This window comes from Camelus bactrianus, chromosome 11 (genome assembly GCF_048773025.1).
Source record: "Camelus bactrianus isolate YW-2024 breed Bactrian camel chromosome 11, ASM4877302v1, whole genome shotgun sequence".
NCBI classification, from domain to species: domain Eukaryota; kingdom Metazoa; phylum Chordata; class Mammalia; order Artiodactyla; family Camelidae; genus Camelus; species Camelus bactrianus.
The window spans coordinates 44,978,552-45,006,425 of record NC_133549.1 but is presented as its reverse complement, the minus strand read 5'-3'; the positions used below and the strand labels follow the sequence as shown (position 1 = coordinate 45,006,425).

The 27,874-nt window shown below is 38.0% G+C and overlaps 1 protein-coding gene across 1 annotated transcript in view; it reads left to right on the top strand.

The window, feature by feature from the left end:
* CC2D2B (coiled-coil and C2 domain containing 2B) overlaps window positions 1-27,874 on the top strand; it is a 79,518-nt gene that overhangs the window by 44,346 nt on the left and 7,298 nt on the right. The window contains exons 20-31 of the mRNA XM_074373114.1: window positions 1,500-1,591; window positions 2,660-2,830; window positions 4,062-4,158; window positions 4,971-5,080; window positions 9,341-9,437; window positions 13,701-13,799; window positions 16,133-16,315; window positions 16,458-16,655; window positions 18,396-18,485; window positions 21,048-21,161; window positions 23,040-23,174; window positions 23,564-23,686. Of these exons, the coding sequence (XP_074229215.1) occupies window positions 1,500-1,591; window positions 2,660-2,830; window positions 4,062-4,158; window positions 4,971-5,080; window positions 9,341-9,437; window positions 13,701-13,799; window positions 16,133-16,315; window positions 16,458-16,655; window positions 18,396-18,485; window positions 21,048-21,161; window positions 23,040-23,174; window positions 23,564-23,686 (1,509 nt within the window). The remainder of the gene's footprint in view (window positions 1-1,499; window positions 1,592-2,659; window positions 2,831-4,061; window positions 4,159-4,970; window positions 5,081-9,340; window positions 9,438-13,700; window positions 13,800-16,132; window positions 16,316-16,457; window positions 16,656-18,395; window positions 18,486-21,047; window positions 21,162-23,039; window positions 23,175-23,563; window positions 23,687-27,874) is intronic.

The window sequence follows — 27,874 nt, the reverse complement described above, 5'->3', positions numbered from 1 at the left end:
TTAGATCCTGCTGCGGGAGGAACTCATGGGACTGTGAGTTTTGCGCATTAAACTTCTGGCTGTGTTACTGGGGTCAGTGGTGGCTGAGGCCAGGATTGCAACAGTAAAGTCCCAGCAGTCTCAAGGATTGCCAGATAAAGTTTTGCTGAAATCTTTGCATGCAAAAGGCCAGCACATCTCCTCAATCTGTCCTTTTCATTAATTTACTCATTAAATATTTACTGAACACCTGCTATGAATCAGATATTATACTAGACATTGGAATTATAGCAGTAAACAAAATAGACTAAAATCCCTGACTTCCTAGAGGAGGTCGTTCTATTGGGGGAAGTCAGATAACGAATAAAACATTGGTGTATTAGAGAGTGATGTGTCCTATGAAAAGTAAAGTAGGAAGAGGGGACAGGAGTGTGTGTGTGTGTGCGCGTGTGTAGGAGGATGGGGTGCAATTTTAAATAAGGTGATCAAGGAAAGCCCTTAAGAAGCTAACATTTCCGCAAAAAACCTGGAGCTGAGGGAGGAGCCATGGAGTTTTCTGGGAGAACATCGAAGGCTGATGGAGCCACTTGTGAAAACCGTGAGGAAGGAGCCTGTGTGACCTGTGGGAGGAACAGCAAGGAGCTCAGACTGTGTGATGCCGAAGGAGCAGAGGAGAATGAGAGACAGACAGACACAGAGAGCATGAGTGAGGGCACTCAAGCCCAGTGATGCGGCCAGCGGGGAGAGAGGTGTGGTTCACCTTCAGGGGAAACAATTTGTTACCCATATGGCATGGTAATTACATTTTTTCCCACTCTTCTACCACCCCATATTCCTGTCTAATTTAAGCAGATCATTAGGCTCTAGGTTACATTATCTCCAGGATGATTTGTGGCAGAACAAAAAGCAGAAAACTGCCTCCAGACACACCTCTTTCTGGTTTCATGTCTGAAAGTCTAAATCTGTTGTGAAGGATAAATTTAGAGGAAAAACGGAAGGATTTCCCCAAACTTAAAGAAAGAATTTCTTGAGTCCTTGGAGGAACCAAGGTCTGTGGGTTCTGCAGGTAGCAAGGGCTTCAGGGAATGGCTCTGTTCAAGCACTGAATATTTTACCATGCTGACAGAATGAGAGCTGAAAGTCAGAATAGGATGGACTCAAAGGAAATAACAGAAATGTAATCATATTTCTTTGAGTCTGTGGATCAAGATTCATGTCCCTACAAGTTGCTCTTGTAGAAGAACATTCATAGGGTTATCATCTCTTTTGGGGAAGATTGGTTCTGTCCATGTGTACTGAGAGTTAGGTGGAAAAAGAGGTGAGAGTGACATTGATGAGAGCGTTAAGAACGACTTTAATAACGGTAGCAAACAGAACTATACTCTCACTTATCTAATCCCCTTTCCATTCACTGCTTGCAAAAAAATAGGAGAAAAAAATAGTGACACCAGTAGTGTCATATATACTTAATCTTAAAATATAAACTATACATTTCTTTAAATTCTAATTTTTTTTTGTAGATGAGAAGGTTGATAATGAGAGGAATTGTCAAAGTTAGCAAATTTAACTTATCAGATATTGTGGCCGATTATGAAGAAATTGTATCTGCAAGGTATATACTAAAATTATTATTATTTAAGTGTGCAATATAAAGCTTTAAGCCAATACCTTCAAAGTCTTCTAATAAGTTCTCTATTTTTACAGTAATTAAATTAATGCTAAAAAATGCAGTTGCAAAGCATAAGTAAAATATAATGACTTAAATATATGTGATCATTTTAAAATTGCATTTTGGATATATCTATATGATATGTTTTTCAACTGTATAATATTCCAGTTTTTAACCCTCTCCTTATTGATATTTTTAGGGCAAGAAAGAAGAGTAAAAGAAATGCCTTTATCCCAAGTTAGTTTTGCCATAAGATTTTCCTGTCCTGAGACTGCTACCAGAAAATTGTTGGTGGTAGCACCACACACTAAGCCTATAATCTCCCCTTTCAAAACTGAATCCTCAGCCATACAAAGGCTCCGTGATCCACAGGCAGCAGCTGAGGGAGAATTTGGCTGAAGCAACTCAGTTTTCATACTGTCCTATCTGAAACATAAGGGTAGGAACAGGAATTAGGCATGCTCTGTTTCTGGGAAACCTCCCTGGGGTCACTTGCAGATTCTTAGTATTAACAGTACGGTCTGATTTGGTTTAGGGAGCTGAACTCTATTGTATTTTATTTTCAGTCTTTGGAGGAAGATGGGTGTGACCATAAAGCTGTAATTCCATAGTTTTGTGTTGCCAGGGTTGGCAGCATATTTAACTAACTCCTATTTCAGAACCATATAGAGAAATTGAGTATCTAACCACTTTCAAGAGAGAGATTCCTGAAAAATAAATGATCTTTTGAAATAACATCATCTTTTATGGAATACCTCTCCATGCCCTTGTCTCTTCTTGGACCATGTACCCAAAGGACATAGAGCCATCATCTTCTCTCTTAACATAGCATCTCCTCTATGTTCAGAAAAATACTTTTTCCTTGGGTTTGAGGCAAATGTCTCCCCTCCACAATGGAGAGAACGTGGTTCAGAATAATGGCCTTATTTATAATAATTAATTTAAAAAACTGGTATCTTTCAAATCTTAGCTTGTCTTGTATATATGGGCTGATCACTTTTTACTCTTTAGCCAGTTGACACATGCGGTTTGTAAGCTTCTGGAACGACGAAGAAAGTTAAAGCCTCAGAGGAAAGACAGGAAAAAAGTGGCTGCACAGACAATTTGTGATGGAGACATTAAGATTCTTGTCAGAATACTGAGAGCTTATAATATTCCAACGAGGAAAACAATAGTTAATAGGTAAAGCAGTATGTACCATTTTTTGGAGTTGCAAAAGATCAAAAGATCTGTCTTAAATGTAAATTTCCATACTATCTTCTTAGTAAAACTTTGCGCTTTGTTAATGTTCCACATACAGAAGCTGAATAAATCTTGAAATCTTCATTTGGATAGTCAAACTTACTGTCACTGCCATGTACTAAAAGTTTTCAGACTTTTGGGATGCCCGAAGTAACTTTAACATGTATATTTTTGGGTGGTACAGCAAATAAATGCCTTCTGTCCCTATTCCCTATTGTGAAAACTTGTTATGCTGCTGTTGCCAGGTGCACTGTTCTCTGCCACTGTCCCCTCACAGTATTGGAAGTAGAATGCTGGAGATAGTAGGTTCTGTTGGGCACTTGTCATTTTAGGTGACTTCTGCAAAAATCAGATTTTTCCCATCTTTTCTGCAGGTACTCAGTGGGTTTTATTTGTGTTTCTTGGGCAAAGGCTATGTGAGGTCAGAATGGCCAAATGAAGGCATCAGGAATATTAAATGCTCTTGTATATACGGCATATCCTGAATACCGAATGTCTCATGTGTTTAGTCTCATGTGTAATTCATATGTTATGAATATTTAGTACCCAGGTATCTCAGGAATATTATGTATCTCTCTCTATGTTTAACACATATGTGCTCTACTTGCTCGTTTACCACATCCCATGAACTCTGCGCATGAAAAACAAGTATTTTGCTTATTAGCTACTAATCTACGGTTAAAACCTTTTAAAGGTTTTGCCTATGTTTTATAAAATACAACCTTATTTATAATAGAATTTTTATCCTCAAAACAAATGCACATTTCAAGGCTGTTTTGTGAAATAAGGACATTATAAAATGACCACCACTTTCTATTAGTAATCAAACTGTAGAAATATAGAAAGAATATTTTAACACCAAAAATAAGAATAATATCGTCTCAAAGTATTACTTGCCTTATTTTTCTCCTCTTGCCGAGGATCAGTGAAAACTTTATCATAGACTGGTTCCAATCCACAGTTCATTATTTAGGAGTTACCCTTTCAGAGGAGTGATTATCAAATATGTGTCTCTAACCACCTACAATATGAAGATCCAGAGCAAACCCTGTAAGATCCGGGGTAACTGAGTTACACATTTCTATAAACATAAGCAAAACCCCACCCACTCCCACCAAAACTAATATTAAAATCAGTTAAAGTGTATATCTCTATATTGTTTTTCCTGAAGAGCCTTGGATATGCCTACTTACTTGATATCATCCATGTCTGGCCTCAGGCAAAAAGAAACAATCAAATCAGTAGCCTCAGATGGAATCTTAAATGAGGTAAGTATTTAATTCTTCTGTAAAGTGCAGTTTTGATCATGTTTGTCTTGAATTGCAACTAGCCCCTAATTAGTCTCTCCATCTCTAATCTCTTGGGCTTCTAGTTTACTCTCCATCACACAGGGAAGGTGCTTTTTATGAAATGTAATTCCTACCATTTCATTCCCTTCTCCTTTGCTCTCAAGATCTGTAGAATAAGGTGCAAGCTCTGTAGAATGGCGACAAAAATCTGTAATGGTCTGGTTCTTACCTACCAGTTGGCCGTGTTTCTCTCCACCCCACAGCAGTATCTGTGCTTGGTCCAGAAGGCCCCTGTACATGTCCTTCCCTCTGCCTGGAATGGCCACTGTGCAGCTTCAGGTTACCGGCCACATGAACTACCATTTAAAGTTTCAGAGCTCAAGCCCAAGCAATGTTTTCTCTGTGACATTCTCTTTGTCCTCACCCCAGAAAGTTAATCATTGCCTCTCTTGAGTAACTATTATGCCTGGAATATATTTATTTTATTTCTCACTTTTCATTTCAATTTTTTTTTTTATCTGTTTATTTTCCCCTGATAGACTTAAGATAAAAATCCTTAAGGGAAGGTTCCATGTACCTTTGGTACCTTTGATCCCAGCAAAGTAGTACCTGATATTGAAGAGGGTGAAGAAATGTTTATTAAATTAATGAATAAATAATGGTTATTTGAAAAACTAGAAAAAGTAAGTTATCTAGTTGTCAGCCAGTAACTAAGTAATTCCCTAGTCTGCTACCTTTTATCAACTATATAAAATATTACAAAAATCTAGTCAGTGTTTATTGTGTTTCAGGATACTGTACACCCTTTTGTGGAAGTTTCCTTTCAGCACACTGTATACCAAACCAGTATTGCAAGTGGATCTCATCCATGCTGGAATGAAGAAATTAAAGTAGATTTTATGTAAGTTGGAATCTGTTTTTCCTCAACTCCTAAAAAAAGAGCAATAACAAAATTATTTTCTTGAGCCATTTATTGAAAATAATGGTTGAGACAGGCTTAATTTTAAGCTTTTAAATTATGAAATATTTCTTACATATGTGTTAATATATAAAGTATATATAAATGTAAGTTCTGAGGGAAAATGATAAAATGAATACCTGTGTATCTACCATCTAGCTTAAAAATGGAATATCACCAATATTTTTGAAGGCCCCACTGTTCCAATACCTAGCTGTATCCCCTTTCCTTCCCCTCAGATGTAGCAACCATGAATTTGTGTTTATCACTCCCTCTCTTTCTTACTGATTTTACGTCACAGGTATTTATCCCTAATTATGTTTTATTTACTCGTGGATATTTTTCAACTTCATATAAATTGAATCATCTTTTGCAATCTTGATTCCTTATTCTTAATTATTTTGAGAGATTCATCCATATTCATACTTGTAACTATCCCTCTCTCCTTCCTTTCCTTCCTTCATTTTCATTTCTGCATAGTATTCCACTGTGTGAAAATGCCATAATTTATTTGTGCTTTATCCTGCTGATTGATGCACATTTGCCTGGTTTTAATGTTTTGCTGTTGCAAATAGTGTTATCTGAACATTCTTGTACTTGTCATCTGGAACACACATGTGAACGTTCCTTTTTAAGACAGTAGTTCTCAAACTATTTTGTGCGCTGAAATCACCTATACAGCTTCTTAAAACAGGCTGCTGGGCCCAACTCCATGGTTTCTAATTCAGCAGCTCTGGGGTAGGGCTGATACATAATTCCATTTCTAACAAGTTCCCCAGTGTTACTGATGCTCCTAGTCAGGGGACACTCTGAAAACCTCTGTGCTGGGATCTGTGTCTAAGAATGGAACTGCTTCAACTTTCCTAGCTGATGCCACTTTTTTGTAAAGTGATTGTACCGACATACACTCACAACAGCAATATGGAAGTTCCTGTTGTGCCACATCTTCAATAATAGTTTGTATTTTAAAAACTAATTTTTCTAGTATGATGGATCTTAAATGATATTCTCATTGTGATTTAATTTGCATTCCCGGATTTCTAATGAGATTAAGTTTCTTTTTTTTTCCATTTTAAAGAAATTGATAGATTTTATCTTTTAGAGCAGTTTTAGGTTCACAGTAAAACTGAGCAGAAAGCACAGTTCTTACATATCCCCTCCCTACAACACACACACACAGCCTCCCTCAGTGTCAGTGTGGTACCTTTGTTACAATCAATGGGCCAATGTTGACACATTATCAGCTGAAGTCCACAATTTACATTAGAGTTCACTCTGGGTTGTACATTCTGTGGATTTTGACAAATTCATAATGACATGCATCCACCACTGTAGTATTATTCAGCATACTTCTACTGCCCTAAAAATGCCCTGTGCTTCACCTATTCATCCTTTCATCCTTCCCTGGAACCTCTGGAAACCAACTTTTTACTGCCACCATAGTTTTTAACCTTTTCCAGAGTGTCACTGAATGTCAGGGTTCTCCAGAGAAACAGAACCAATAGTGTGTGTGTGTGTGTGTGTGTGTGTGTGTGTGTGTGTATTTTGAAATCAGGAAGCGAGAGCTCCAGCTTTGTTCTTTTTCAAGATTCATGTTTGATGCTAAAGCTATGTAAATAGGTTTTGGTAATTGAAAATAAAGTGCAATGAACAAGACAAATTTGAAATATAGAGCTTAAAATTTTTTTCTAAACTCCATTAGCAGTTTTCAGTTGTCACTTCCTATACAGCTATAGCTCTCACTAGGATGAAAGGAATATAAGGAACTGTATACTATATCCATTGTCCAAGTCCCTTCTCTTTTCCTGATGCCCTTTCCCCCTTCTGCCAATCTTGTTCAACTTTCTCAGTTTCTGCAGATTATGTGTTTCCTGCCTATTTGCATGGTTCTTTGATGATATCACTCTGTCTTTTTAACTCCTGAATTTCTCCTGTTTCTTGAATGCCAACCTCTTGGTCTCCTGGCTCTTGGGCTTCTTGTGTTGTTTTTCCCTCCACCATCTGTGTTCTTGACCTTGACTCTTTGTGAGTGGGTCCTGATTTCCAGGATAAAACAATCTGTCTATCCCCTTCACCCTCCAGTCACTCTGTTTCCTGCAGGATTGTCCTGACTATAGGCTTTAACCAGGAAGTGCCATATTCAGTCAGTCACTTTCCAAGCAAACTAAAAGGCTTTGGTCCCAGATGCAAGCACAGAACCACCAACCCACCAGTACCTTCCCCAGAATCCCCTCACTCCAGTACTGGTTCCACTGAGGGAAATTGTATGCTCTGTGTGAATGGTCACATCCCAGCCACCACACCTCAAAGTAAAAACCTCCAAACCCTAACCAGAATTTGCAGGGAAACAGAGAGACTCTGTTTATGCCATTATTTCAACTTGGGAAGAAAAACCCAAATAGACCAGTATAACTTAGAATCTGTTAGCGTAGGTGCTATGGGTACTTCTGCTATTATCAGAACTCAGGTATATTCTTCCACAACACAGCTCAATAGTATATTCAGAGTCTCTGACCACAGAAATCTTTGTTATTTGTCTGCCTGTCTGGATCTTGTACTTCTTACTTTGCTTTGCTCTCTGGTATTTGCTTACTCTTTGTAAGCAAAGAGTGTTGATTGAAAGGTAAATCTATTATGTTATATTGTATAATATTAAATAATTGGTATGTAAAATGTATTTTGGGTAAAAGGTTTACAGAGGTATAAGATGTGGTTATGTGTGTGGAAATATTTGGTGTGTTAACTTAGACATTGGAGTTAGAATACACTGTTAAATGAGTGGATTTAGGAGAACATGAAATAGTCAATAAGATAAGCTTATAAGTGAACTAAAGAGAGGAAGTATTGTAGAGTATTTGCATTCTTGCAGTTATAGCCATCAGATAAGCCAAGAGCACATGTAGAGTACAACCATGTGGATCAGAGGGCTCTGCTAGGGCAAAACCACTCGGCTATCACTTTTCAATGTCTCAGCTGCAAGAGCTCCGTTCCTTTCTCCACACGATATATTAGTGAATAGAAATCACATGCAAATAGGATAGATAATAATAATAATAAGTAGTAAATAGTAATTAACCTTGTGAGCTCTACTTTGGAGAAGAAATTGTGGTGAAATTTGGGGGAGAGTTTGAGTAGAATGCAAAATGCAAGTTAATGTAGGACTTGAGTAATTTAAGGGATATACTAAGTTGACACACTCAAAAATGTCTTGAGGTTGACAGTAATCATTTCTAGCTAGCATAGTGTTGTAAATATACATTGCCTCCCATTGCAACATGAAAGGGAACTCTTTAAGGAGCAGGGTAGGGAAGTCAGCTTATCACTTAGATAAGAAATCTTCAATTTAAAATTGTTCTCCAAATTCAACTAACGTTTTTCATTTGTCATTGTCAGTTGGTCTTAGAAAATTATACAAACTGTTGAAGATCCTTTGACATAGTAGATGTTTCCTTAAGCAACACACTTCAATAAATAATGTCAGTGACAGTTGGTATAGTGAAAAGGATCTGGCTTTTAGAGTCAGTTAGTCCGAATTGGGTTCAGATTAGGGCTCTGTCATTTGCAGGTGGCATTACCATGGGCAAGTTATATAACTTCTCTGAGCTGTTAGAAGTTTGACTGAGATTTGATGAGCAAGCTGGAGCTGAGAGTGGAAGTTCACTGCTTGTGATATACGATGCTACCCTTTCAGCTACCTCCAAAAATATATCCAATCAAGTAAGCCATCAGCAGACAACTTGCAAAATTAAATGTATTCCACTATCCCAATTTCTGGTTGTAGAAAATAAATGTGAGAAAGAGAATAAGCTCTGTGGTTAAACAGTCATACTTTTAGCTGTGAGCAAAAGAGCAGTTTAACTCTATGTGTGAAGTAGCAGACACTAACAGAATGTGAGATAGTAGGAAAGTCATAATGTACCATACTCCAGATAATTTGTTTGCAATGGATGGCTGTAGTGAAAGCCTTTCTGCTTGGCATTTATACGTTTTTATTTTTTTATGCAAATTACCTTGAGAGAGAGAGAAAATAATTTTAAAAACACATACTTGCTTTAATGAAAGATAGCAGTTGTCTTAAAAGCACATAGCTTTTCTTAGTTTATGCTTCATAAAAGAAAAGAACACAGGTTAATTTTATAGTCCTTTATGAATCATGCTTTTATAAACCAAATTAAGCGTTTAATATGTTTTTCTTATTTACAGCTTACCAGGACATGATTATAACTTCTCAAGCTTATCTAAAATAAAAGATAATATATATATCAACATTTTTGATGAAATGATTATTGAAAAACATGAGGTAAAGTAGAATAATACAATAATCAATGCTGAAATAATTCCAAGTTCAGACTGGAAAGTCTATTAACATATTTGTAAATTTGTTTTTAGATGTGCTATCTATTTCAAACATTTTCTAAAAAGGATATGGGGCAACTTGAAATAAAAACAGACATATGACAGATCAGTTAAAAAATAACGGCGATCATAAACCACATGCAAGAGGAGGAGGGATAAATATACAAAAAATTCGGGAGAAGTACGTTTCTGCAGTTGAACATTACACTTAAATGTGAACTTCCTGGTAGCCAAGATAGAAAGATAAACAAAAATGAGTTATATAGTTCTCACTGTCTGATCAAGGGAAATATACTACTTTTACAAAAGAGACCAAATTATTCTTAGGACTAAAACCCAGTTCTGTTCAATCGTATTTTTAAGAATAATGAATGCTTCCTTGTAGTTATATGAAAGTTCCTAACACAAAGGCTAGTGCCATAGCAAGCTCCAAAATGTTAGTGTCCTTCCAATTGAACTCGGCACTAAAAGTATAAAGATGCATACCCATTGTACCTCCTCTCTTGTGGCCCTGATTAAATGCTTTAATATAAATGTCTATCAAATTCTATGGCAATACTATTGATGAAGAAATTATTTCTACCTAGAGGGATTGGGGATCAGAGTCAGAGAAGCTGAACTAGACCTTCAAGTGTGGCTTAGGAATGAGCCTTCTATAAGAACTACTGAGAAACATAATGGCAATGTCTTCCAACCTAGTTTTCAGGAGATACAGGCACGTATTCTTAGTAAAACATTTTCCATCGATTCTTAATAAAGGCTGAGGATAAAATATTAAACAGTAATTTGGCAATGGCTATTCTCCAAGGAGTTAAACCGAGTAGTTTTCTGACTATCTATATTAATAATGAGTAGAGCTTACAAAACCCAAAGAATGCCTAACAGAATTCCTCTCTCAAAAGTGAATTATCTCAGTGATCAATTTGACCAGAATTAAATAGCAGTTAACAGTTAAACTCTTGCAAGTCCTTTGTATTGTTACTGAATGAAATCCATATGCTTCAGGTGTCAGACTTACATGTGACAATGTTGGCATGTTTTTAGAGAAGAAAAGGGCCTGGCTTACATTCTTGCCCTCTTCTCTTAGACTGTGGGCCGAAACATTCCATTTTCTCGTAAAAGATCAGAGCTAGGCTGAGCGCTGAGGTGACCACCCAGCTGAAAGTAGGTTTTGATTTATCATAGATCACTATTCTATAGGAAACACTTTCTTTCCATGCTTCAGTTTTCCTCTTTTCACTGTGTATATTTAATTACTGCTATCAACTATTTCCTACTTCCTGTGGGTCTCCCCTTCATTAGTTACCTGCTACCTGGAAACTTCAAGTCTCACAGACATACGGCCTATTTTTAGCACTGGGGATCAAAGAGTGAACTGAACTGCGTTTGTAGCTGGCAAAGCCAGCCCCCGGAGCTGCTCCAGATTTGGAGCTTACATTTACTGAAACTGTGACAAAAATCCTGATGGTCACAAAAAGAACTTAAACTAATCCAATACTTGTTTGTCAGTTTAAATTTTCTTTAAATAAAAATTAAGTATTTTTCAAGATTTAAAACTTCATTAGCATATAATTTTTCATCTTAGTTTCTTCTATTTTTGACCTGCTGTTATCTACTCTTTCTTCATTTCTAAGTTTATCCAAGTGTGTCTTTCTATTTTTTCCGGATTTAATGTGGAAGAGATTTGCTTATTTTTAAAAAACCAACTATAGAAATTGTCCTTAAATTTTTACTCTTATTGTGGTTTTTAATTCATTTATTTTTGCTTGTGTTTTTATTATTTTTCCTCTCAATTTCCCTAGGACGTACTTATTTGTACTTATTTTGGTTAAATGTGTTGAATGTCTAGTTTGTTCAATTTCTTTCTCATAAATAATAGAAACATTTTAAGACTACAGATTTGTCTCTAAAAATATATTAGACTGTATCTTTTATATTAGATTACTTGTTATCTTTATTTTTATTATTTTCTATATATTTTTATTACATTTATATCTTCCTTGACCTAATATTTAATATTATGTTTTATATTTGTAAATGTTTAAGAGACTTTAGTGTAAACTTTTGATTTTAAATTCTAGTTTTATTACATTATAGCCAAAGAGGCTTTTGTAATTTTTAGTAATTGGTACTATGATGTTTGGAAAAATTAATTGTTTAAAACATTTTATTTCTATGGTTTAATTTTATTTATATGGTTTTTCTAGAGTTTACAAACCATTTCAGATGAGTTTAAGTTATTCAGATTTAAGAGACTCAACCAAAATTACTTAATTACATTTGTATTGGCAAACTCATCCTGGTAAACATTTGCTTTCTCTACAAGGGAAAATAAATAGTAGAGACAACAGGCTAAAAGGGAAAAGGCCTATGCTTGGATCAAGAAAGCAAATATTGCTCGCATCATCCCAGAAGCTTCCTTTATGCTCTCTCCACATCACTACTCCCCAAGAGTAATTACTGTCTAAACTGTTAACAGCATAGATTAGGTGTTGCTTTTTTTTTTTTTAACTTTATAGGATTGAAATCTCATATAGAATGCACCCATGAAGTATGAATGGCTTATTTCTCTCTACATTGTGTTTGTGGGCGTCATCCACAATGTCGCATTTAGCAATAGCTCATTGATTCTCATTGCTGTATGGTATATTATTGTAGGGATATACAACAACATTTTTATGTGCTCTGCTGTGGAAAGGTAATTCGCTTCTTTCTAGTTGTTGATTCTTACAAATGATACTGATATAAATATACTTGTATGTCTTTGGGAAATTTATCTGTGCATTTCTGTTGGATATATACTTAGGAGTGAAATTGCCAACTCTTAACTTGTGCATATGTTCAGCTTTAGTAGTTTAATGCCAAGTGGTTTCCAAAATGGTTATGTCAACTTATATGTACTTCCACCAGCACTATATATGAGAATTCTAGTTGCTCCGTGTCCTTTCTCTTACCTGGCATTGTCAAGTTGTTTCATTTCAGCCATGTTGATGAAAGTGTCATCCTATATCACTTTGTGGTTTTAATTTGCATTTTTATGATAACTAATGAAATTGAGCACCTTTTTCTATAAATCTGGTAACTATATAAATGTGGATTTATTTCTGGAGTGTGTTTTGTTCTGTTGGTCTATTTATCTAACTTTTGCATCAATTCCAGACTGTTTTAATTACTAAAGATTTGTTATAAATCTTGATATCTGGAAACCTAAGTCCTTTGGCTTTGTTTTTCTTCCTCAAGATTACTTTGGCTATTCTTAGCCCTTTGCATTTTCTTATAAATATTGGATTCAGCTTGTTGATTCACAAAAAACAATACAAAACCTGCTACGATTTTAATTAGAATAGATTTGAATATATAGATCAATTTGATTAGAATTGATACCTTTATAATATTGATCTTTTCAATTTACATTCATGGTATACATCCTCTTTCCACCTTTAGTTATCTCTGTATTAGTCAGGGTTCTCCAGACAAACAAAATGAATAGGATATATAGGGATATACAAGAAGAGTTTCATTACGGGAATTGGCTCATGGGCTTATGGAAGCTGAGACAAGGCACAATATGCCGTCTACATGCTGGAGAACCAGGAAAGCTGGTAGTATAATTCAGTCCAAGTCCAAAGGCCTGAGAACACAAAGACTGCTGGTGTAAGTCCCAGAGTCTGAAGTCCCTGAGAACCAGGTAGGAGAAGGTAGATGTCCCAGCTTAAGAAGAAAAGAGAGGACTTGCCCTTCTGCCATCTATTTGTTCTATTCAGGCCCTCAGAAGACTGGATGATTTCCACCCACATCTGTGTAGGCTGATCTGGTTACCCAGTCTGCTGATTCAAGTGCTAATCTCTTTGGTAACATCCTCACAGAAATATGCCCAGCTATCTGGGCATCCCTTAGCTCAGTCAAATTGGCGCATAAAATTAACAATCACAATCTCCTTTTGCTAGTTTGCTTAGGCATGATCTAGAATTAATCACAATATATCATACTTGTTTTATACATATGTCATAAACTCCACAAGGGGTTATTATTATTGCTTTAAATTGTCAGTTATATTTTAAAGAAATTAAAAAGTGTGAAAAAAAACTTTTCTAATTACTCTGGTTCCTTTTTAAAAAGAAAGAGATTTTTAAAATACATACAAGTCTGTGTGAAAGTTATTCATCACATGATATTAAGTAAATAATAGAAAAAATTATTTTAATAGGATCACTGTTTCAAGAGCTGCAGTGGTCATTCATATATAAGAAAGAATTGGCTTGGATCCATTGTCTTCCCTTTCTCTGCTCTCCTGCAACAATCTGAGGTAATAGAAAATAATTCTTTGCTAATCATTCTAAATTTTTATCTCTGGCTAATAGAAATACTTACTTGTCACTTTTGAATCAGGTTCAGTGATTGGCAGTTTAATAGGTCAGTCAAAATATCCTGTATTCAGGTGCCCTTGGGGTGTTGGAGTAATTGAAGGTGTTAGCTATCTCTAGAGCAGGAGACACCCACAAAATTATTTATTGTATCTTTAGAGTGTTCATCGATAAGAATATAGGACAGCTAGCCTTAGGTCTTAAAGCAACATTCATATTTGCTTGTAAAAGTTTTATAGGACCAGATTCATGAATATTCTGATGAATGTCATTGCTTTGTAACCATGGGTTCTAGGAGTTTCACTTCCTCAAACATTGTTTATTGATAATGGTGAGACTGATGGTTAGCACCTGTCTCTGTGATACCCCAGAGGGTCCTGCTGTTGGGTCATGTAACAAAAGTATGTCTATATGACCTATGCCTGCATGACCAGCTAAATATAAAAACCCCAGCCTAGACCCCATTTTGGGCGCTGTTTACTTACTTGCAGAGATATGCGAGATACAGAAAATTCAGAAATGAATTTTCTACCTCAAAGAGTTCACTGTCTATAAAAGGAAATGAACAATTAACATGGTGATGCTGTAGTGCTCTGAGTGGGGCATGAGACAGGTAATATGAGGGTACCTTACTCCTCCTGGTTTGGAGAGGGAGGTGAGGGGTGTTCAGAGGGGTTGGGGGTAGGTAAGAGGGCAATGAGGTGGAGAATGAAAGGTCAGGGAAGTATTTACAAAGAAGAGAACTTTTTAATGAAGTCCCTAAAGGTGCATTTGCCAAGAGGGGCAGTTGACTCAGAAGGAATTCTGTGTGTATCAGTCAGTACTGCATTTGGTCATATGGAACAGAAAACCTGACCAACAGTGGCTGATGTAAGGGGTCTGTTTATCTCACTTAAAAAGAAGTCTAGATGCCGTGTAGTCACTCAAGAATGTCGTCAAGGATCCAAGCTGCTTTTGTCTTTCTGCTCCACTGTCATTATCACGTGGCTTTCATACTCATAATTGTGAATTGTTTACTGCACCTCCAGTCTCATATTCAGGCTGCAGACAGGAGGCAGGGCGAAGCAAGAAGGGGCAGGAAAACAAACAGTTCCCCAGAAAACCCCAGCAGACTTCTGCCTGCATTTTACTTATTTGGACCCACCCGGCACCCAGCTGCCTCACCTTGACTCATTCCAACCCCTTTTCCCAATCCTGGATCTGATCACTATTGTTTATTTAGTATTTCTCTTTAGTTGGCTCACTTTTGAAACTTAGAAACATTTATTTGGAAAAGAAAATTCCTATTTCTTTACCGTCACACTTTAATGGCTGTCATTTTGCCACCTAAAGCTGTTGGTAAGAAAGGAGGAGAGAATGGAGATTAAGGAAGGAAATAGAAATGTCTGCATAATATGCAATCACAGAATGTCTTGAGGGAGCAGGATGCAAACACAAGTGTTGCAGATAAAAAGCAATGGCGATTTTAAGTTGTTGGAGGTACAGGGCTTCCTACATTTATAAATCCCTACACTTGTTTCTCAGTCTGTGGCCAGATTCTAGAATCGATAGGTAGTTAAGAACGTGAACTTCAAAGGTGAACAAACCTGAGCTGTAATCCTGGCTCTACTACTCATTAGTTGTGTGATCGTGCACAAATTACTTACATTCTCTGAGCCCCAGTTTCCTTATCTATAAAATGGAAATAGGAGCAGTATCTACCTCATTGAATAATATGATCTATATCAAGCACTTGGCACAGTGCCTTCCACATGGTAAATACTCTAAATACTCCAATAACTATTAGCTATTATTATTATTATTATTATTATGAAAAATAATCTCCTCCCTCAAAACACGCACACGCATGCACACACAAGCATACACGCACACACAATCCCTCCTCCTGTGGTCATTCTTCCTCCTGCTACATTTTTTTCTCTTTGCAGACCCAATGAAAAATGTAACATGGTCTTTTAGCATCTTCTCTGAGCCTGAATTAGATTTTCTAAGGGCTTTTTGTCACTCCAGCACTGTAACTTGCTTCCTCGTTTTGTCCCTTTCTTAGTCTGCCCTTTTCCCATAGTACATGTTAAGCAGGAGCCCAGGGTGTTAAGGGTGCCTGTGAACAAATCATCATGGAGAACCTGACCATCCCTGTGCAAATACCTATTAGTACCAGCGTGAACCCATGAAAGCCTGTTCCCATAGTGGAGAACACTGAGCTGAGCTTTCCTATGTTTGACAGATGCTTATTTTCATCATGCAGAATCCATTGTATTGCTTACTCTTTCAGATTAGTGGGACATTTCAAGTAAATATTCCACCAGTTTTGCTTGGATATACTTGGAGTAAGACTTACGTGTCTCCTAAAGAAGATTATAATGGACAGAACTTAAAAGAATGTACCTTCTTAAATATTTTTGCTACCATTGAACCTCAAATATCATATGCCATCTGTAATCCGGAACCAGACAAGGTAGGCTTTACAGCGAATTATTTTCATATATACTGTCAAAGAAGTACTCATTTCAAAGCTGGCAAAAATGAACATTGATTCTTGATATTTCCCCGTGGAAACAACATGGTACAATGTTGAAATATTTTAAACTTGATTCTAGTTTTCAGATCAAATAGATGTTTTGGAGAGAGCACATATTTTTAAAAGAAATTGTAAGGCAGTATTTCCTAACCGAAGAATCACAACTACTGTTTTTAATGAGGAAGGGATACAGATCTTAGTAACAAGATATATCAAGGCATTAAATCCACCTCAGCAACTCATGGATATATTTCTTCGTGATTCTAATTCAACACTTGTAAGTTATGTTTATTTTAGTAACTTTATTGAGATATAATTCACATACCCTGTTATTTACTCATCTAAAGTATATAATTCAGTGGGTTTTAGTATACACACAGAGTTGTGCAACTGTCATCACAGTAAATTTCAGAACATTTTGATCACTCCAAACTTATATTTATTTTAACTTATTCACTTTTTATATTAACTCCAAGTATAACTTTTTGATTCAAATTGTTTTACTTTAAAAGACAGTTTTCTGAGAGAAAAACCATTAATGTTGCAGTGTGTCCTTCTGAGCCCCATTTGGAAGAAAATATATCTTCCTGATCCCCTTCATTTCTGCCCACTTGTGCTAGACAGTCATTGTTGCCACACCAGTTCATGTGATCATAACAGCTTCACAACTTTTCTATCCAACTTTGAAAAGCCACACAGACTTCCAAACAAAATAAAAGGTTATGTTCCTAAAGGGGCTGTGTCCTTCTACAGATTACTTCTTGTTGCATGTGGGAATGAAGAAACCGTGTTATACTTTGCTCTGTAAACCGCCAGAATAACACTTCCCACTGAATCCCTATGTGGCTTTATGCATATCTATTTACCAGCTGACAAAAGAGACATACACTCAAAATTTAATTTCGTATCAAATGAAGATTTATTCCTTATGGACCCAAAAGAGCATATAGCTCCTTCCACTTTGAGAAAGGAAAATACGAAATCAGAAATCTAAGTCTCTCCGTTAAGGAAAAAATAACCTTTGATTAAAGGGCATCTATGAAAAATCACGTATACCTTTTATTCATTCAGGCTTTATTGAGTCAGTTGGCTCTCCTCAGAGTATTTACATTATTTTTCCATTATGAAGCTCTTACCTGAATTCCTTAAGCTAAAATCAGAAGTCCTAACTTAGGTCACCTGTTGCTATACTCAGCTTTTCCATCGTGGGTTTCTTCCTGCCTATGTTTCCTGACACCTAAAGTCCAAGGAGATAATAATGCTCTCAGATTTCTTTCAAAGGCAATCTGTGCTTTTAAGAAAGTATAAATCCTAGCCCCTTTGCTTATCAGGGATTGTGAACCATGTTTAATTAACTGTGTGAAATCAGAAACACGACCAGTGTGGGAGGTTGTAATAGTGCATAAATGTTAGCTATTGTGAATCAGAGAAAATGTTAGTGAATGTTCTGTGTTAACTCATTGTTTCTTTATTTGTATTCCTTTCTCCTTTCCTACTCTAGTCTGAGTCCTTGTCTCCAGCTGTATAGGGGGAACAATTCACAAAATAACTTCTATTGTCTGAGAAAGTAGGCTGCACCAGTATCTTCCTGCTGCAACAACTTAACAACATTTTATTAACAAAAATAATTCTGATAGATTTTGAACCTAGAAGCGAACCAAACTTTTGTTATTCTTCAACATCTTTTTTCAGTTTTTTAAACAGTTGTACATTAATTGTTTGATATTTAATTTTTTTATTTATTGCAATAAAATGTAATGGTTAACATGCATGCTCTGGAGTCAGGCTAACTTGGGCTCATTCCCAGAGACCCCATATATTGTGTTAGCTGTGTGACCCTGGGCAGGTTATCTTAGCACTCTAAGCTCGTTTCCCCTTCTGTAAAATAAAACTAATAATAGTGTGTACTTCATAGGCTTGTAGGATACACTAAATGTGATGATAATATATGTAAAGCATTATGCTTGGTGATGGGCATATAATATGCGCTAATAAATGTTAGTTAATATTATTTTAGGGCCTCATTGCTCGCTTTGTATCTTTGATTCCTATTATGCCTGATACACTGGGTGAAGATGATGGTTTTGATATGTGGATGACATCGGAGGTAACAAATTACATTTTATAATTTTTTGCTTTTCTCTTAAAGAACTCTTTTAAAAATATTATGCACTCATGTAGTAATTTGCCTTGTGAAATTTGAAGGCATTTGATAGTTTAATACATCATTTTCAGCTCTGTAGCAACCCATAGAAATAATTCTTAAAGACCAAAATCTTATTCAACATTTTAAGTGGTAGCTCATGAATACTTTGATTCAACAGGAATTCCAGGAGTACAATATTATGGCATTCTTCAGAGAGAATTATGGCTTGTCACTGCAGAGGTGGTCAGACCCTGAAGTCTAGGGCAAATACCACACTTCCCAGAAGCTCTCCCCAGTTTTCCCACATCTGAATGAAAAGCTCATATAGCAGTGCTCTTCCTTGGCGCTTGGATTTCTCTTTAGACTGGTTGCCAAATAAAATACAGGCCCCATGCTATATTTAGGGCATATTTTTACTAAAAACTGTTTGTTTATATGAAATTCGAATTTAACTGGACGTCCTATCCCCCCACAAAATCTGGCAACCCTAATTAGAATACTTCTTCCATTCCACCTTAAACTATATTTAGTTGCTTATATATTGACCCTACACCCACACACTGACATATACATTCCAAGTTTAATCTCCTTGAATGAAAAGACAGACTTGATTCTTATTTATTTTTATATTCATCACTTGTACATACTTTAAATTTAATAAGCATCCAATAAATATTTTTAATGGGAAGTACCAGTATGATGGGAGCCTGAGAGGGAACATTTTATGTTTGAAACTAATAGTCCTGACACTTACCTAGAATGTTTGAGAGGCTAGATTTGAGTTGAAATGGATTTAAGGGACACAGGGCTAAGTTAATAGGTCTGCTACCCTGCCTCCTGCTGAGTGGGAACAAGGGAAACACAAGCATGCCATTTGTTCCGGGATCCAGTGATTCAAATCTGATAAAACTCAAAGAGGTGTCACTAACTCTAGACTCTCCTGAGACTTTGAACTGGTAAGAATGTGTTCAGGGGTATTATGATCCTGCAGGACATTGAAAGACAGCCTCTAGAATAGCTAAAAGTAACCATTCAGGCACATGCTGGTACTCCCAAGCGTCCCCCAATCCAAACGATACCCATAACCAAGAGGTTACCACAGGCATAGGATTCCTCTTGGCTGATGTCGTCCCACTGATGTGAACTCTTTGGACTTGGGGCACCCATGAGTGAACGACTAATTAGATCATCACAAGACAGGAGTTATTTTCTCCTACCCAGCATAAAGTCTTGGAGTCAAACAAACCTTTATTCAAATCCTACTTCAGCCATTTAATAGCTATGTGACCTAAGATAAGTTATTTTGCTTCTTTGGACCTCAGTTTCCTCATCTGTGTCATACAGGGGTTTTGAAAGGTAGGCACCTAAAACTCAAATGTGTTAGTTACCCACTCTCATCCATTCCATCCTTCTCTTACGAAATCCAGTCAGGGGAACCTCCATGGCCTGACATTGAAGACTACTCATATTCTGCTCTTCATTCTCCTGCTCACACTTTTCTCTCAGAGGAGCCATGTCACCACCCTCCCTGACCTCCATCCCTCACCGTCACGTTCAGCCAGTGTGTATGGGTGTGGCCATATCAGCTGTTAAAACACTGAATGCTTCCATGCTGACTGGTAAATAGTCACTGCCAAGAGCCCCTGAGCTCCCCCTCCCCAAGCTCCCTGGCCACCGCGGCCCTTTCTCTGGGACTGTAATGAACTGGAAAGCACACGTCCTGTCTACATGGTACAGCTGCTACTCAGCAGCAACAGGTTATTGCTACGTGAATGTTTGGGCCCATATGTGTTCTTAGATCTTTGGATTTGTCAAGAGAAGCCAGAAGCCCAGAGTTTTCTATGAGACTTCCCAATTTTTAAAAGCATTTCAGGGCCAAACAAAGCCCACCTGCAGACTAGAACAAGGTCATAGACCACCAGGCTGCCACCCCTGCAGTGCTTTTCCTCTCCTGCTATGGCTGCTTTCTAGGCCCCCCACACTTGACTGTCCAGCTGTCCAGCTCTTTCAATCGAAGAAGTTTCAGTCACTCTTCCTGATTGGGCTCCAACTCAGACCTCTTCCTCTCTCTGAGTTGAGAGCGCTGTATCGGTACAGGACAGAGTATAGCTCTGCTGACCAAAGGAGCCCTTCCTCCAGAAACACTATTTGATTACCTATCAGATGAGGTTCCTTAAAATACCAGCCCATATGTCCCATTTTCCCAGTTTAATATTTTTCCCAAACAAAAATGCCCCACTTTGGATGATAAATTATTGTCTCATTTACACAGTATCCACATTAATTGTCCCATAATAAAGGTGACCCCTGTGTTCCAAGTGAATGCTCTCTTCGTCTCATATCATAGTATTCTATCAGGCAAAAGGTGCCAGAGCTTTCAGCTTTGCAGTTGTCTCAGCGACCTGGCAAAATATGTGTGTGAAACTGGGGGCAGTAGAGGGACTCTAAATCTGTCCGATCATTGCGTTATTCAACTTTCTCTTCCTCTCTTTTTTTTGTCTTGTTGCTTCTGTTTCGCCTTAGCGCTGTATCAGTTTGGCTATTGGAAACAAGGAGGAGCATGCCATACTTCTCTGTAATTTCTTTCTGTATTTTGGAAAGAAAGCTTTGGTCCTTCTAGGAACCTCAGTGTTGGAAGTAAGTGTTGGAGTTAATATTTAAATTGTATAAACAAAACTAATTAGCTTTCAGCTGCAAGTTTAAAAGACTTCAACCCCAAGTTTCCATCTTTTCACAAGCAATTTAGGGAATTTCATGGGCAAACATTTACTTAGGAAGATAATGTTGGTTCATCAGAATTTCTATAAAGTAAAGAACGACTTCCTTCTGTTTGTCTTCTTTGTAAAGTTGTACAAATAATAGTGCTACTTCACGGGGTTACTAGAAATATTAACTTACGTAGTAAATGTGTGGCAATGAGAACAGCACCTGGTTCATGGAAATTGCTCCATAAATGCTGGTGGCAGTGATATAGTAATAGTTCTTGCAGTCATTGTAGTGGTTGTTAACCATCATCACCACCATCATCTTTATGTTTCTGATAATCTGTTTTAAGATCCTTAAGAAATACTTCTCCCAATTTCCACTGCTCAGTTTTTCATCATACAAGAAGTGGGCCAGAAACTTGTTTATCTCCCTGAAGTTTTTACATCTTAATTATATACTCCTGCATTCAAACCTTCAGAAAGCTGTCTTCTTTTGGACTGTTTTCATTTCTACTATGAATATCTTGATAAGTGTCCAAGCTTCCAGCCTCGTTTCATGGTTTTTGTCGTGATCATTTATTTCTCTATAGTCCCTTGGTGAGAAGCGTGTGGCTAATTTCCCCACATGATCTTCCTGCTGTAGTTTTATGTGCCACTAGATGGCAGTAAACAGTCAACAATATCTCAGCGGACCTTTCCACTTGCACCTGTAAGTCAGTTCAGTGGGTGGCCAGCGCTCAGCTGTGTGTTTGACCTCAACTATGTGATTGTAACAGGTGAAGCCTTTTCCTTACTGTAAAGATAGGGGCACAGTGATAAAGAGCACGAGCTTTGGAGTTAGGGAAACCAGGCTCCACAGCACAGTGTTAAGAATATGGATATCGGGGTCAGTCAGAGAGGATTTAAAACCTGGCAGTGACATTCACTAGCTGTATGATCTCAGCCTTGTTTACTTCTCTGAGCCTCACTTATCTCCCCCACAAACAGGAATAATGCCAGTTACCATTACCCTACACAAGCTCTTAGCCTCTTATTCTTCATGTGAAAGATGAGCATAATTATCACCCGTACCTCATAGAATCTGGAATTCATTAAAGTGAGAAAGTGTGAATGCTGAGTACAGTACCTGGGGTACATAAATACTCAATAAATGTTAGTCATTATTATTGTTACTTGCAATATTCATTCTTTGCTAAACAAGAAAGGTTTATACTTCAAAAGGTATGTGCAGAGCAAAATAACAACATAATGACTACTTTTGTTCTTCAAATGTTTCCTGTTTAATTTCTCTTTGGCCTCTAATTCCAGATCTTGTTCTCAAAATTAATTTTACGGTCTTTTTAACTTCTCTTGCTTTTCAGAACCTTAGGCAAATCTCCATTCCTAACTCTGCATGGTGTTCACCTTTGGTCTCTGAGTAAATTCTGCTCAAAGCACAGTCGGTCCATACAGCACCTTTGTGTGAATTGGGTGAAAGTACCCCTACCTCAAACATTCTAGTACTAGCTGTTGGGAAATTGTCATAATATACTAATTTTGTTAGAACAATATGTTATTGCTATCAGCGTCCACCCTCCAGCACCATACATGGCAGCATTGGCTCAAAGTTCTCTCATTTGACTCCTCATGCTAACCTGGGCCTAAGGATTTTGGTTGCTTTGGCTTTTTTTCCTTTTCAAAAAAATTTTAAAGATCCTTAAAAAGGCTTTTAAAAATCAGAGATACATATGCTTACATTATAATTTCCACATACAAAAATGAGTTAAATTAATCATACATCAAAAATGACTGTAACTCTTTCCTTGTACAGGGACGTGTGGCTTATGTGTTAACTAAAGAAACTGATGAATGTTTGCTTTGGAATCCATTAACCGGGCGATGCCATAAGCAGTTTGACCCATTTTGTCCCTTACAAAGTGTAGACTGTTTGTTTGATGATGAAAACGTAAGTATATGGGGAGAGGGTGGGGAATCTTATTTTGAGTTATCTCCTGAAGGGTCAAACCAGTGGTCTTCTACCCTGGCTATACATTAGAATCATGCGGGGAACTTTGAAGAATGTATAGATGTTCAGTTATAATCCCTGGAGTATGGAGCCAGGGAAATCTTATCCCTAAAACTCCCTGAGGTGATTCTGCTGTGCCTCCAAGGTTGAGAACCAGTCAGCGGTCTAGTGTTCACATCCCCTGGGATATCTGTACCTCCTGCCTCAGAACTGTCCTTGGCTTCTGCCACCTCACTGGGTAGCAGGACTGTAAAACTGCTCCATCCTAACCAGCTGTGGGCTTTGAACTCCCCTGGGCCTGTACTGAGTTTATGTTAATGTTTTAATAGGTCTGGTTTAATATTCAACAAAATAATACACCAATGGCTGTATATTTTGACTATACAAAGGAAGGTTTCTGGAAACAGTTGCTTCCAAAATATTATCAAGGGACAAAAGCACAAAGTATACAGGTAAATCATATTTTTCCAGGTGTGTCTGTGTGAAAGTTACCATTGGTTCTAATCTTAGGAGTTGTGACAGCTTTTGTTATATTTACGTAACTGATTGCTTATTGAATTATTTGGCCAATATTAATAAAACTTAGTTTTCTCTGCCATCTATCCTGAGTTTGGGTCACTCTCACTCCTTTCCTCTACGTGCAGAAAAGAGGAATTGAGAAAAAGGAATCATCTTAAATGTGAATTTAGGTTTTAAAGTAAAATTTTTAAATGTTCATCATGAAACATAAAATATAATGTCAAGATAGTATAATAAGCTTTTACTTTGACCTAGCCCTTCTGCTCCACATCCATGATAATGATAAAGTATAAAAATTGAAAAACAAAAGGCTTATCTGGGCTCCAAACCATGATAGTTATCTCTGGACTAGAAACAGGACAGACACATTAGCAGTGAGTGGGCCCAGAAAAGCTGGCAGCAAGGTCTGAAAATGCTTCCTGGAATCCAGAAGCCAGAGCCAGGGACTGTGATGGGGCTCCCTACTTTGCTGCTTTTGAAAGAAGAGGGGAAAGAAAAGCTGCAGACTAACTGCCTGGGGTTTAGGAGGTAAGAGACCAAAGTATAGATCTGAGATCAGGAACCAACTTAGTCACCGGATGGCTTGGCCAGGGTGTCTATGATGTACTCAGTATCGCTTTGGGAAGGGACCCAAATTCCGTTTCAACAGTTGTTTCTGGATTGAGGGCCATGGTATGGCAGTGTGCAAGCAATTACAAAATCCAAAAACCAGAAGTATGACCCACAGGGAGAAAGGGGTGGGGGATGAGATAAAGAACGATGGAAAATGGGCGATTCATAGAAGCAGAAACTTTAATGTTCAGCCTCACTCATTATTTCACGTGTAAAAGATTGGAAAAAATATTTTGAAGTGTGATCATATCAAGTGTTGGTAAAGAGGCAGAGAAATGGTGGGAGTGTAAATTGCTACAAATACTTTGAAAAGCAATATGATGATGTTAATAGAGTTGATGATGCTTAACCTTTGACCCACCAGTTCAACTTCTAAGTGTATAGCCTAAAGGAACATGCACAGGGAGACAGTTTTCACACACAAGTACAACAACGGTCATTCCTGAGTTGCTTGAAACAGAAAAACATGAGTTGTGAAGTACTCATACTATGAAATCTATACAGCAGTGAAAAAGAATGTATGAAACCAATTTACCATAGTTCTCAACTGGACTGTACACCCATTACATCAGATTCTCTGTGGGAAGAACCCGCACATTTGGTGTTACCTACAGCTCCCCAGTTGATTCCCACGTGTAGCCGGGATTGAGAACCACTGACCTAGAGCCATGTGTATCATGTGAATGACTGTAAGAAATGGAATGTTAAGCAAAATAAAGATGTGGAATGACATGGTACAAAACCATTTATGAAGTTTGAAAATTATATGTTGTTTCCATATATACAGATATATAGTGATAGTATAAAAGCATGCATAAGAATGATAAACACCAAATTTAGGTTCGTTTTGGAGAGAGAGGAAAAAGGAATGAGGTCAGGAAGCAGTATACAGAGTACTTCAAGTCTATCTGTAACCTATTACATCTTTTTAAAAAATCTAAAACAAATATGAAAGAATGCAAAGATTAGCTATAGCTCAGTGGTATGTATGTTGGGTCGATGTTAATTACATTATTCTCAGTGCTTTATCTTAGATTTGGGACAATTCACAATATCAAAAAGAATGAATGGTGGCTGTAGGGGGAAAAATAGTATCAGGGTATTAAGTAAAGAGTTTCTCTCCTCTTCAACGTTTTTTTCCCCACTCTCTAAGAAATACACACTGTCGGTAGTTTCTCGTGCATCCTTCTAGACATTCTCCATGTGCATGCAAGCATATAGATATGGTTGTAAAGTCATTTTAAAGAAGGGGAAATGTGCTTATCTCCCTTGAGCAAACCACATTTACAGCATCCACAGACCATCCCAAATTTGTGACTGAAACATCGCTGCCTCCTGGGGGTTGTGAGGAGGATATATTTAGAGATGAGGTTTTTTGTTTACTATTAATCATTCTGTTATTAATTCAGGTAGTGTTTATTGGGTGTCTGCAGTGAACCAGCACTGTGTTAGGTGTAGGTACCCCAAGGAAAAGACATGTGTCAGTATTCTTGGAGTTTGTGTTCTAGAGGAGGAAACAGGAGGAAACACACACTTGCTGTAAGAGTGATACAGAGGAAATGGATGTGGTTTGGGGAGCACACAGCAGGAGACCTGAGGGGAAGGGGAGTTGCAGGGGCTTCCTGGGAAAAGAAGTGATGACCCGCAGAGTGAGGAAGGGTGAGCAAGAGCTAATCTAGATGAAAATCAGGGAGGAAATGGTCCCGGCACAGAGTGGGAGCAGCAGGATGAAGACCTGCAGTGGCAGGAGATGTCTGTCAAGTTGCTGGGAAGACAGCTGAGCTGCCAGGGACTGAGCAGTGATGAGCGTCGGGGTGAGCAGAGCCCTGGTAAGGATTTGGACCTTCATCCTCAGGGCGATCAGAAGCCAACATCACCAAGGCAAGGGCTGCCATGGTCAAAATCGTGTTTTTGAAAACCACTATGACTGAGGATGGAAACTAAACCTTTTATCAAGTTGAATGTATAAATATAAAACTCCCAGTTGCATTTGACTTGTGTTTCTATTGATTTCTTTCCTGTGGGTTAATGGCCCTTGGTCTTCTGCCTTGATGCACACATACCAGAATAAACCACTGTCTGCAGTGAACACTTTTTTTTTTTTAATATCACAACTGAGAATACAAATTTGAGTGTGTAGGATGAGAATATGGGTATTCAGGGATGCAGTTAACAGGTAAATCCTCTTGAAATTTTAAAGGATATAAATTCCCTGAAAGGAGCTTTTGCCTGAAAAGAAAAGTAGACGAACACCCTATAAACTTATCAAGTCAACATAACACAGGGCTTTTTTCCCCAGGCCTGAATGTGACCTAACTAATCCACAAGAGTTGCCAGGATAGTGGGGCAGACAGTGCTTGACGACAGCAATTGGGGGTTCAGTTTACCTCCTGTCTGGGATAGCTGGCGGCCCCTGTGGGATGATGCTGGAGCCCATCCTTCCCTTTCTCTGGTATCCTTCATCTCCTGCCGGGATTGGTTTTGGGGAAACTGGCTGTGCCTCAGCCTTTTCTCTAACCTAGTGGTTCTCCAGCCATGGCAGGCATCAGAACCTTCTGGAGGGCTTGTTGAAAAGCGGGCTGCTGGGCCTTACCCTCGAGTTTCTGATTCAGTGGGTCTGAGGTGGCTGGTCTGGGGGCCACATTTTGGGAAACACTGGCTTAGATATCACTGGACAGACTGAACCTCCTCAAATCACTCCTGAAATTCTTTAAGACCTAGAGGCCTAGCAAATGTTTCCGCCTTTTTACACAACCCTTGTTCCACTCATGAGGGGGAAATATCTCTCCCTGTTTCTACAGCTCCTCTACTTCGCAGCTCAGAAACATCCAAAGTAAGAACTGTCTAAACCCAGCCCCTCACTCTTGTCTAATGAGCCCTGCAGGGAGGGGAAGGAAGGATTGGGGTGGGGAGTGGCTTGGAAAGTCCTCTCCTCCTCCCCGCCCACAGCAATTCCTGCCCCGGGGCAACACCAGGTAATATGGTAGAGCATTGCCTCTGCTGTTGCGGGGGGTGCTTGGAGCAAGGACTTGGAGACAGGGGAGATGGAAATGGACTCTGTGTGCACACATGCACATGTATGTGTGCATATACACACAAGCACAGCCACCTGGCTCCTGCCAGCTGAAAGAAACAAATAATCAAAGCAGGAAGATGATAAACCGTGTTAGAAGGATAATAATAACAATAATGTTTGATCTTTATTGAGCAATATGTGCCGGGCTTTACATGTATTACTTTATTTTAAAATCTTCACGTGACCCCAGGGAAGTAGGTACCATTATTGTCCCTCTTTTAAAGATGTGGTAACTGAGACTCAGAGAGGCTAAGGTCACAGTTCACCAAGGTCACAGTTAATAAGTGAAAGAGACCAGTGTAGCTCCCAGAGATTATCTGGTAGAATCAGTAAGCATGTCTGAAAAATGCTTGTTTGAATAAACAGATGGGACAGCATATATATCTTTCCCCGGAGACCTATCTTTTGTAAATCCATTCTTCCTCCCATGCCC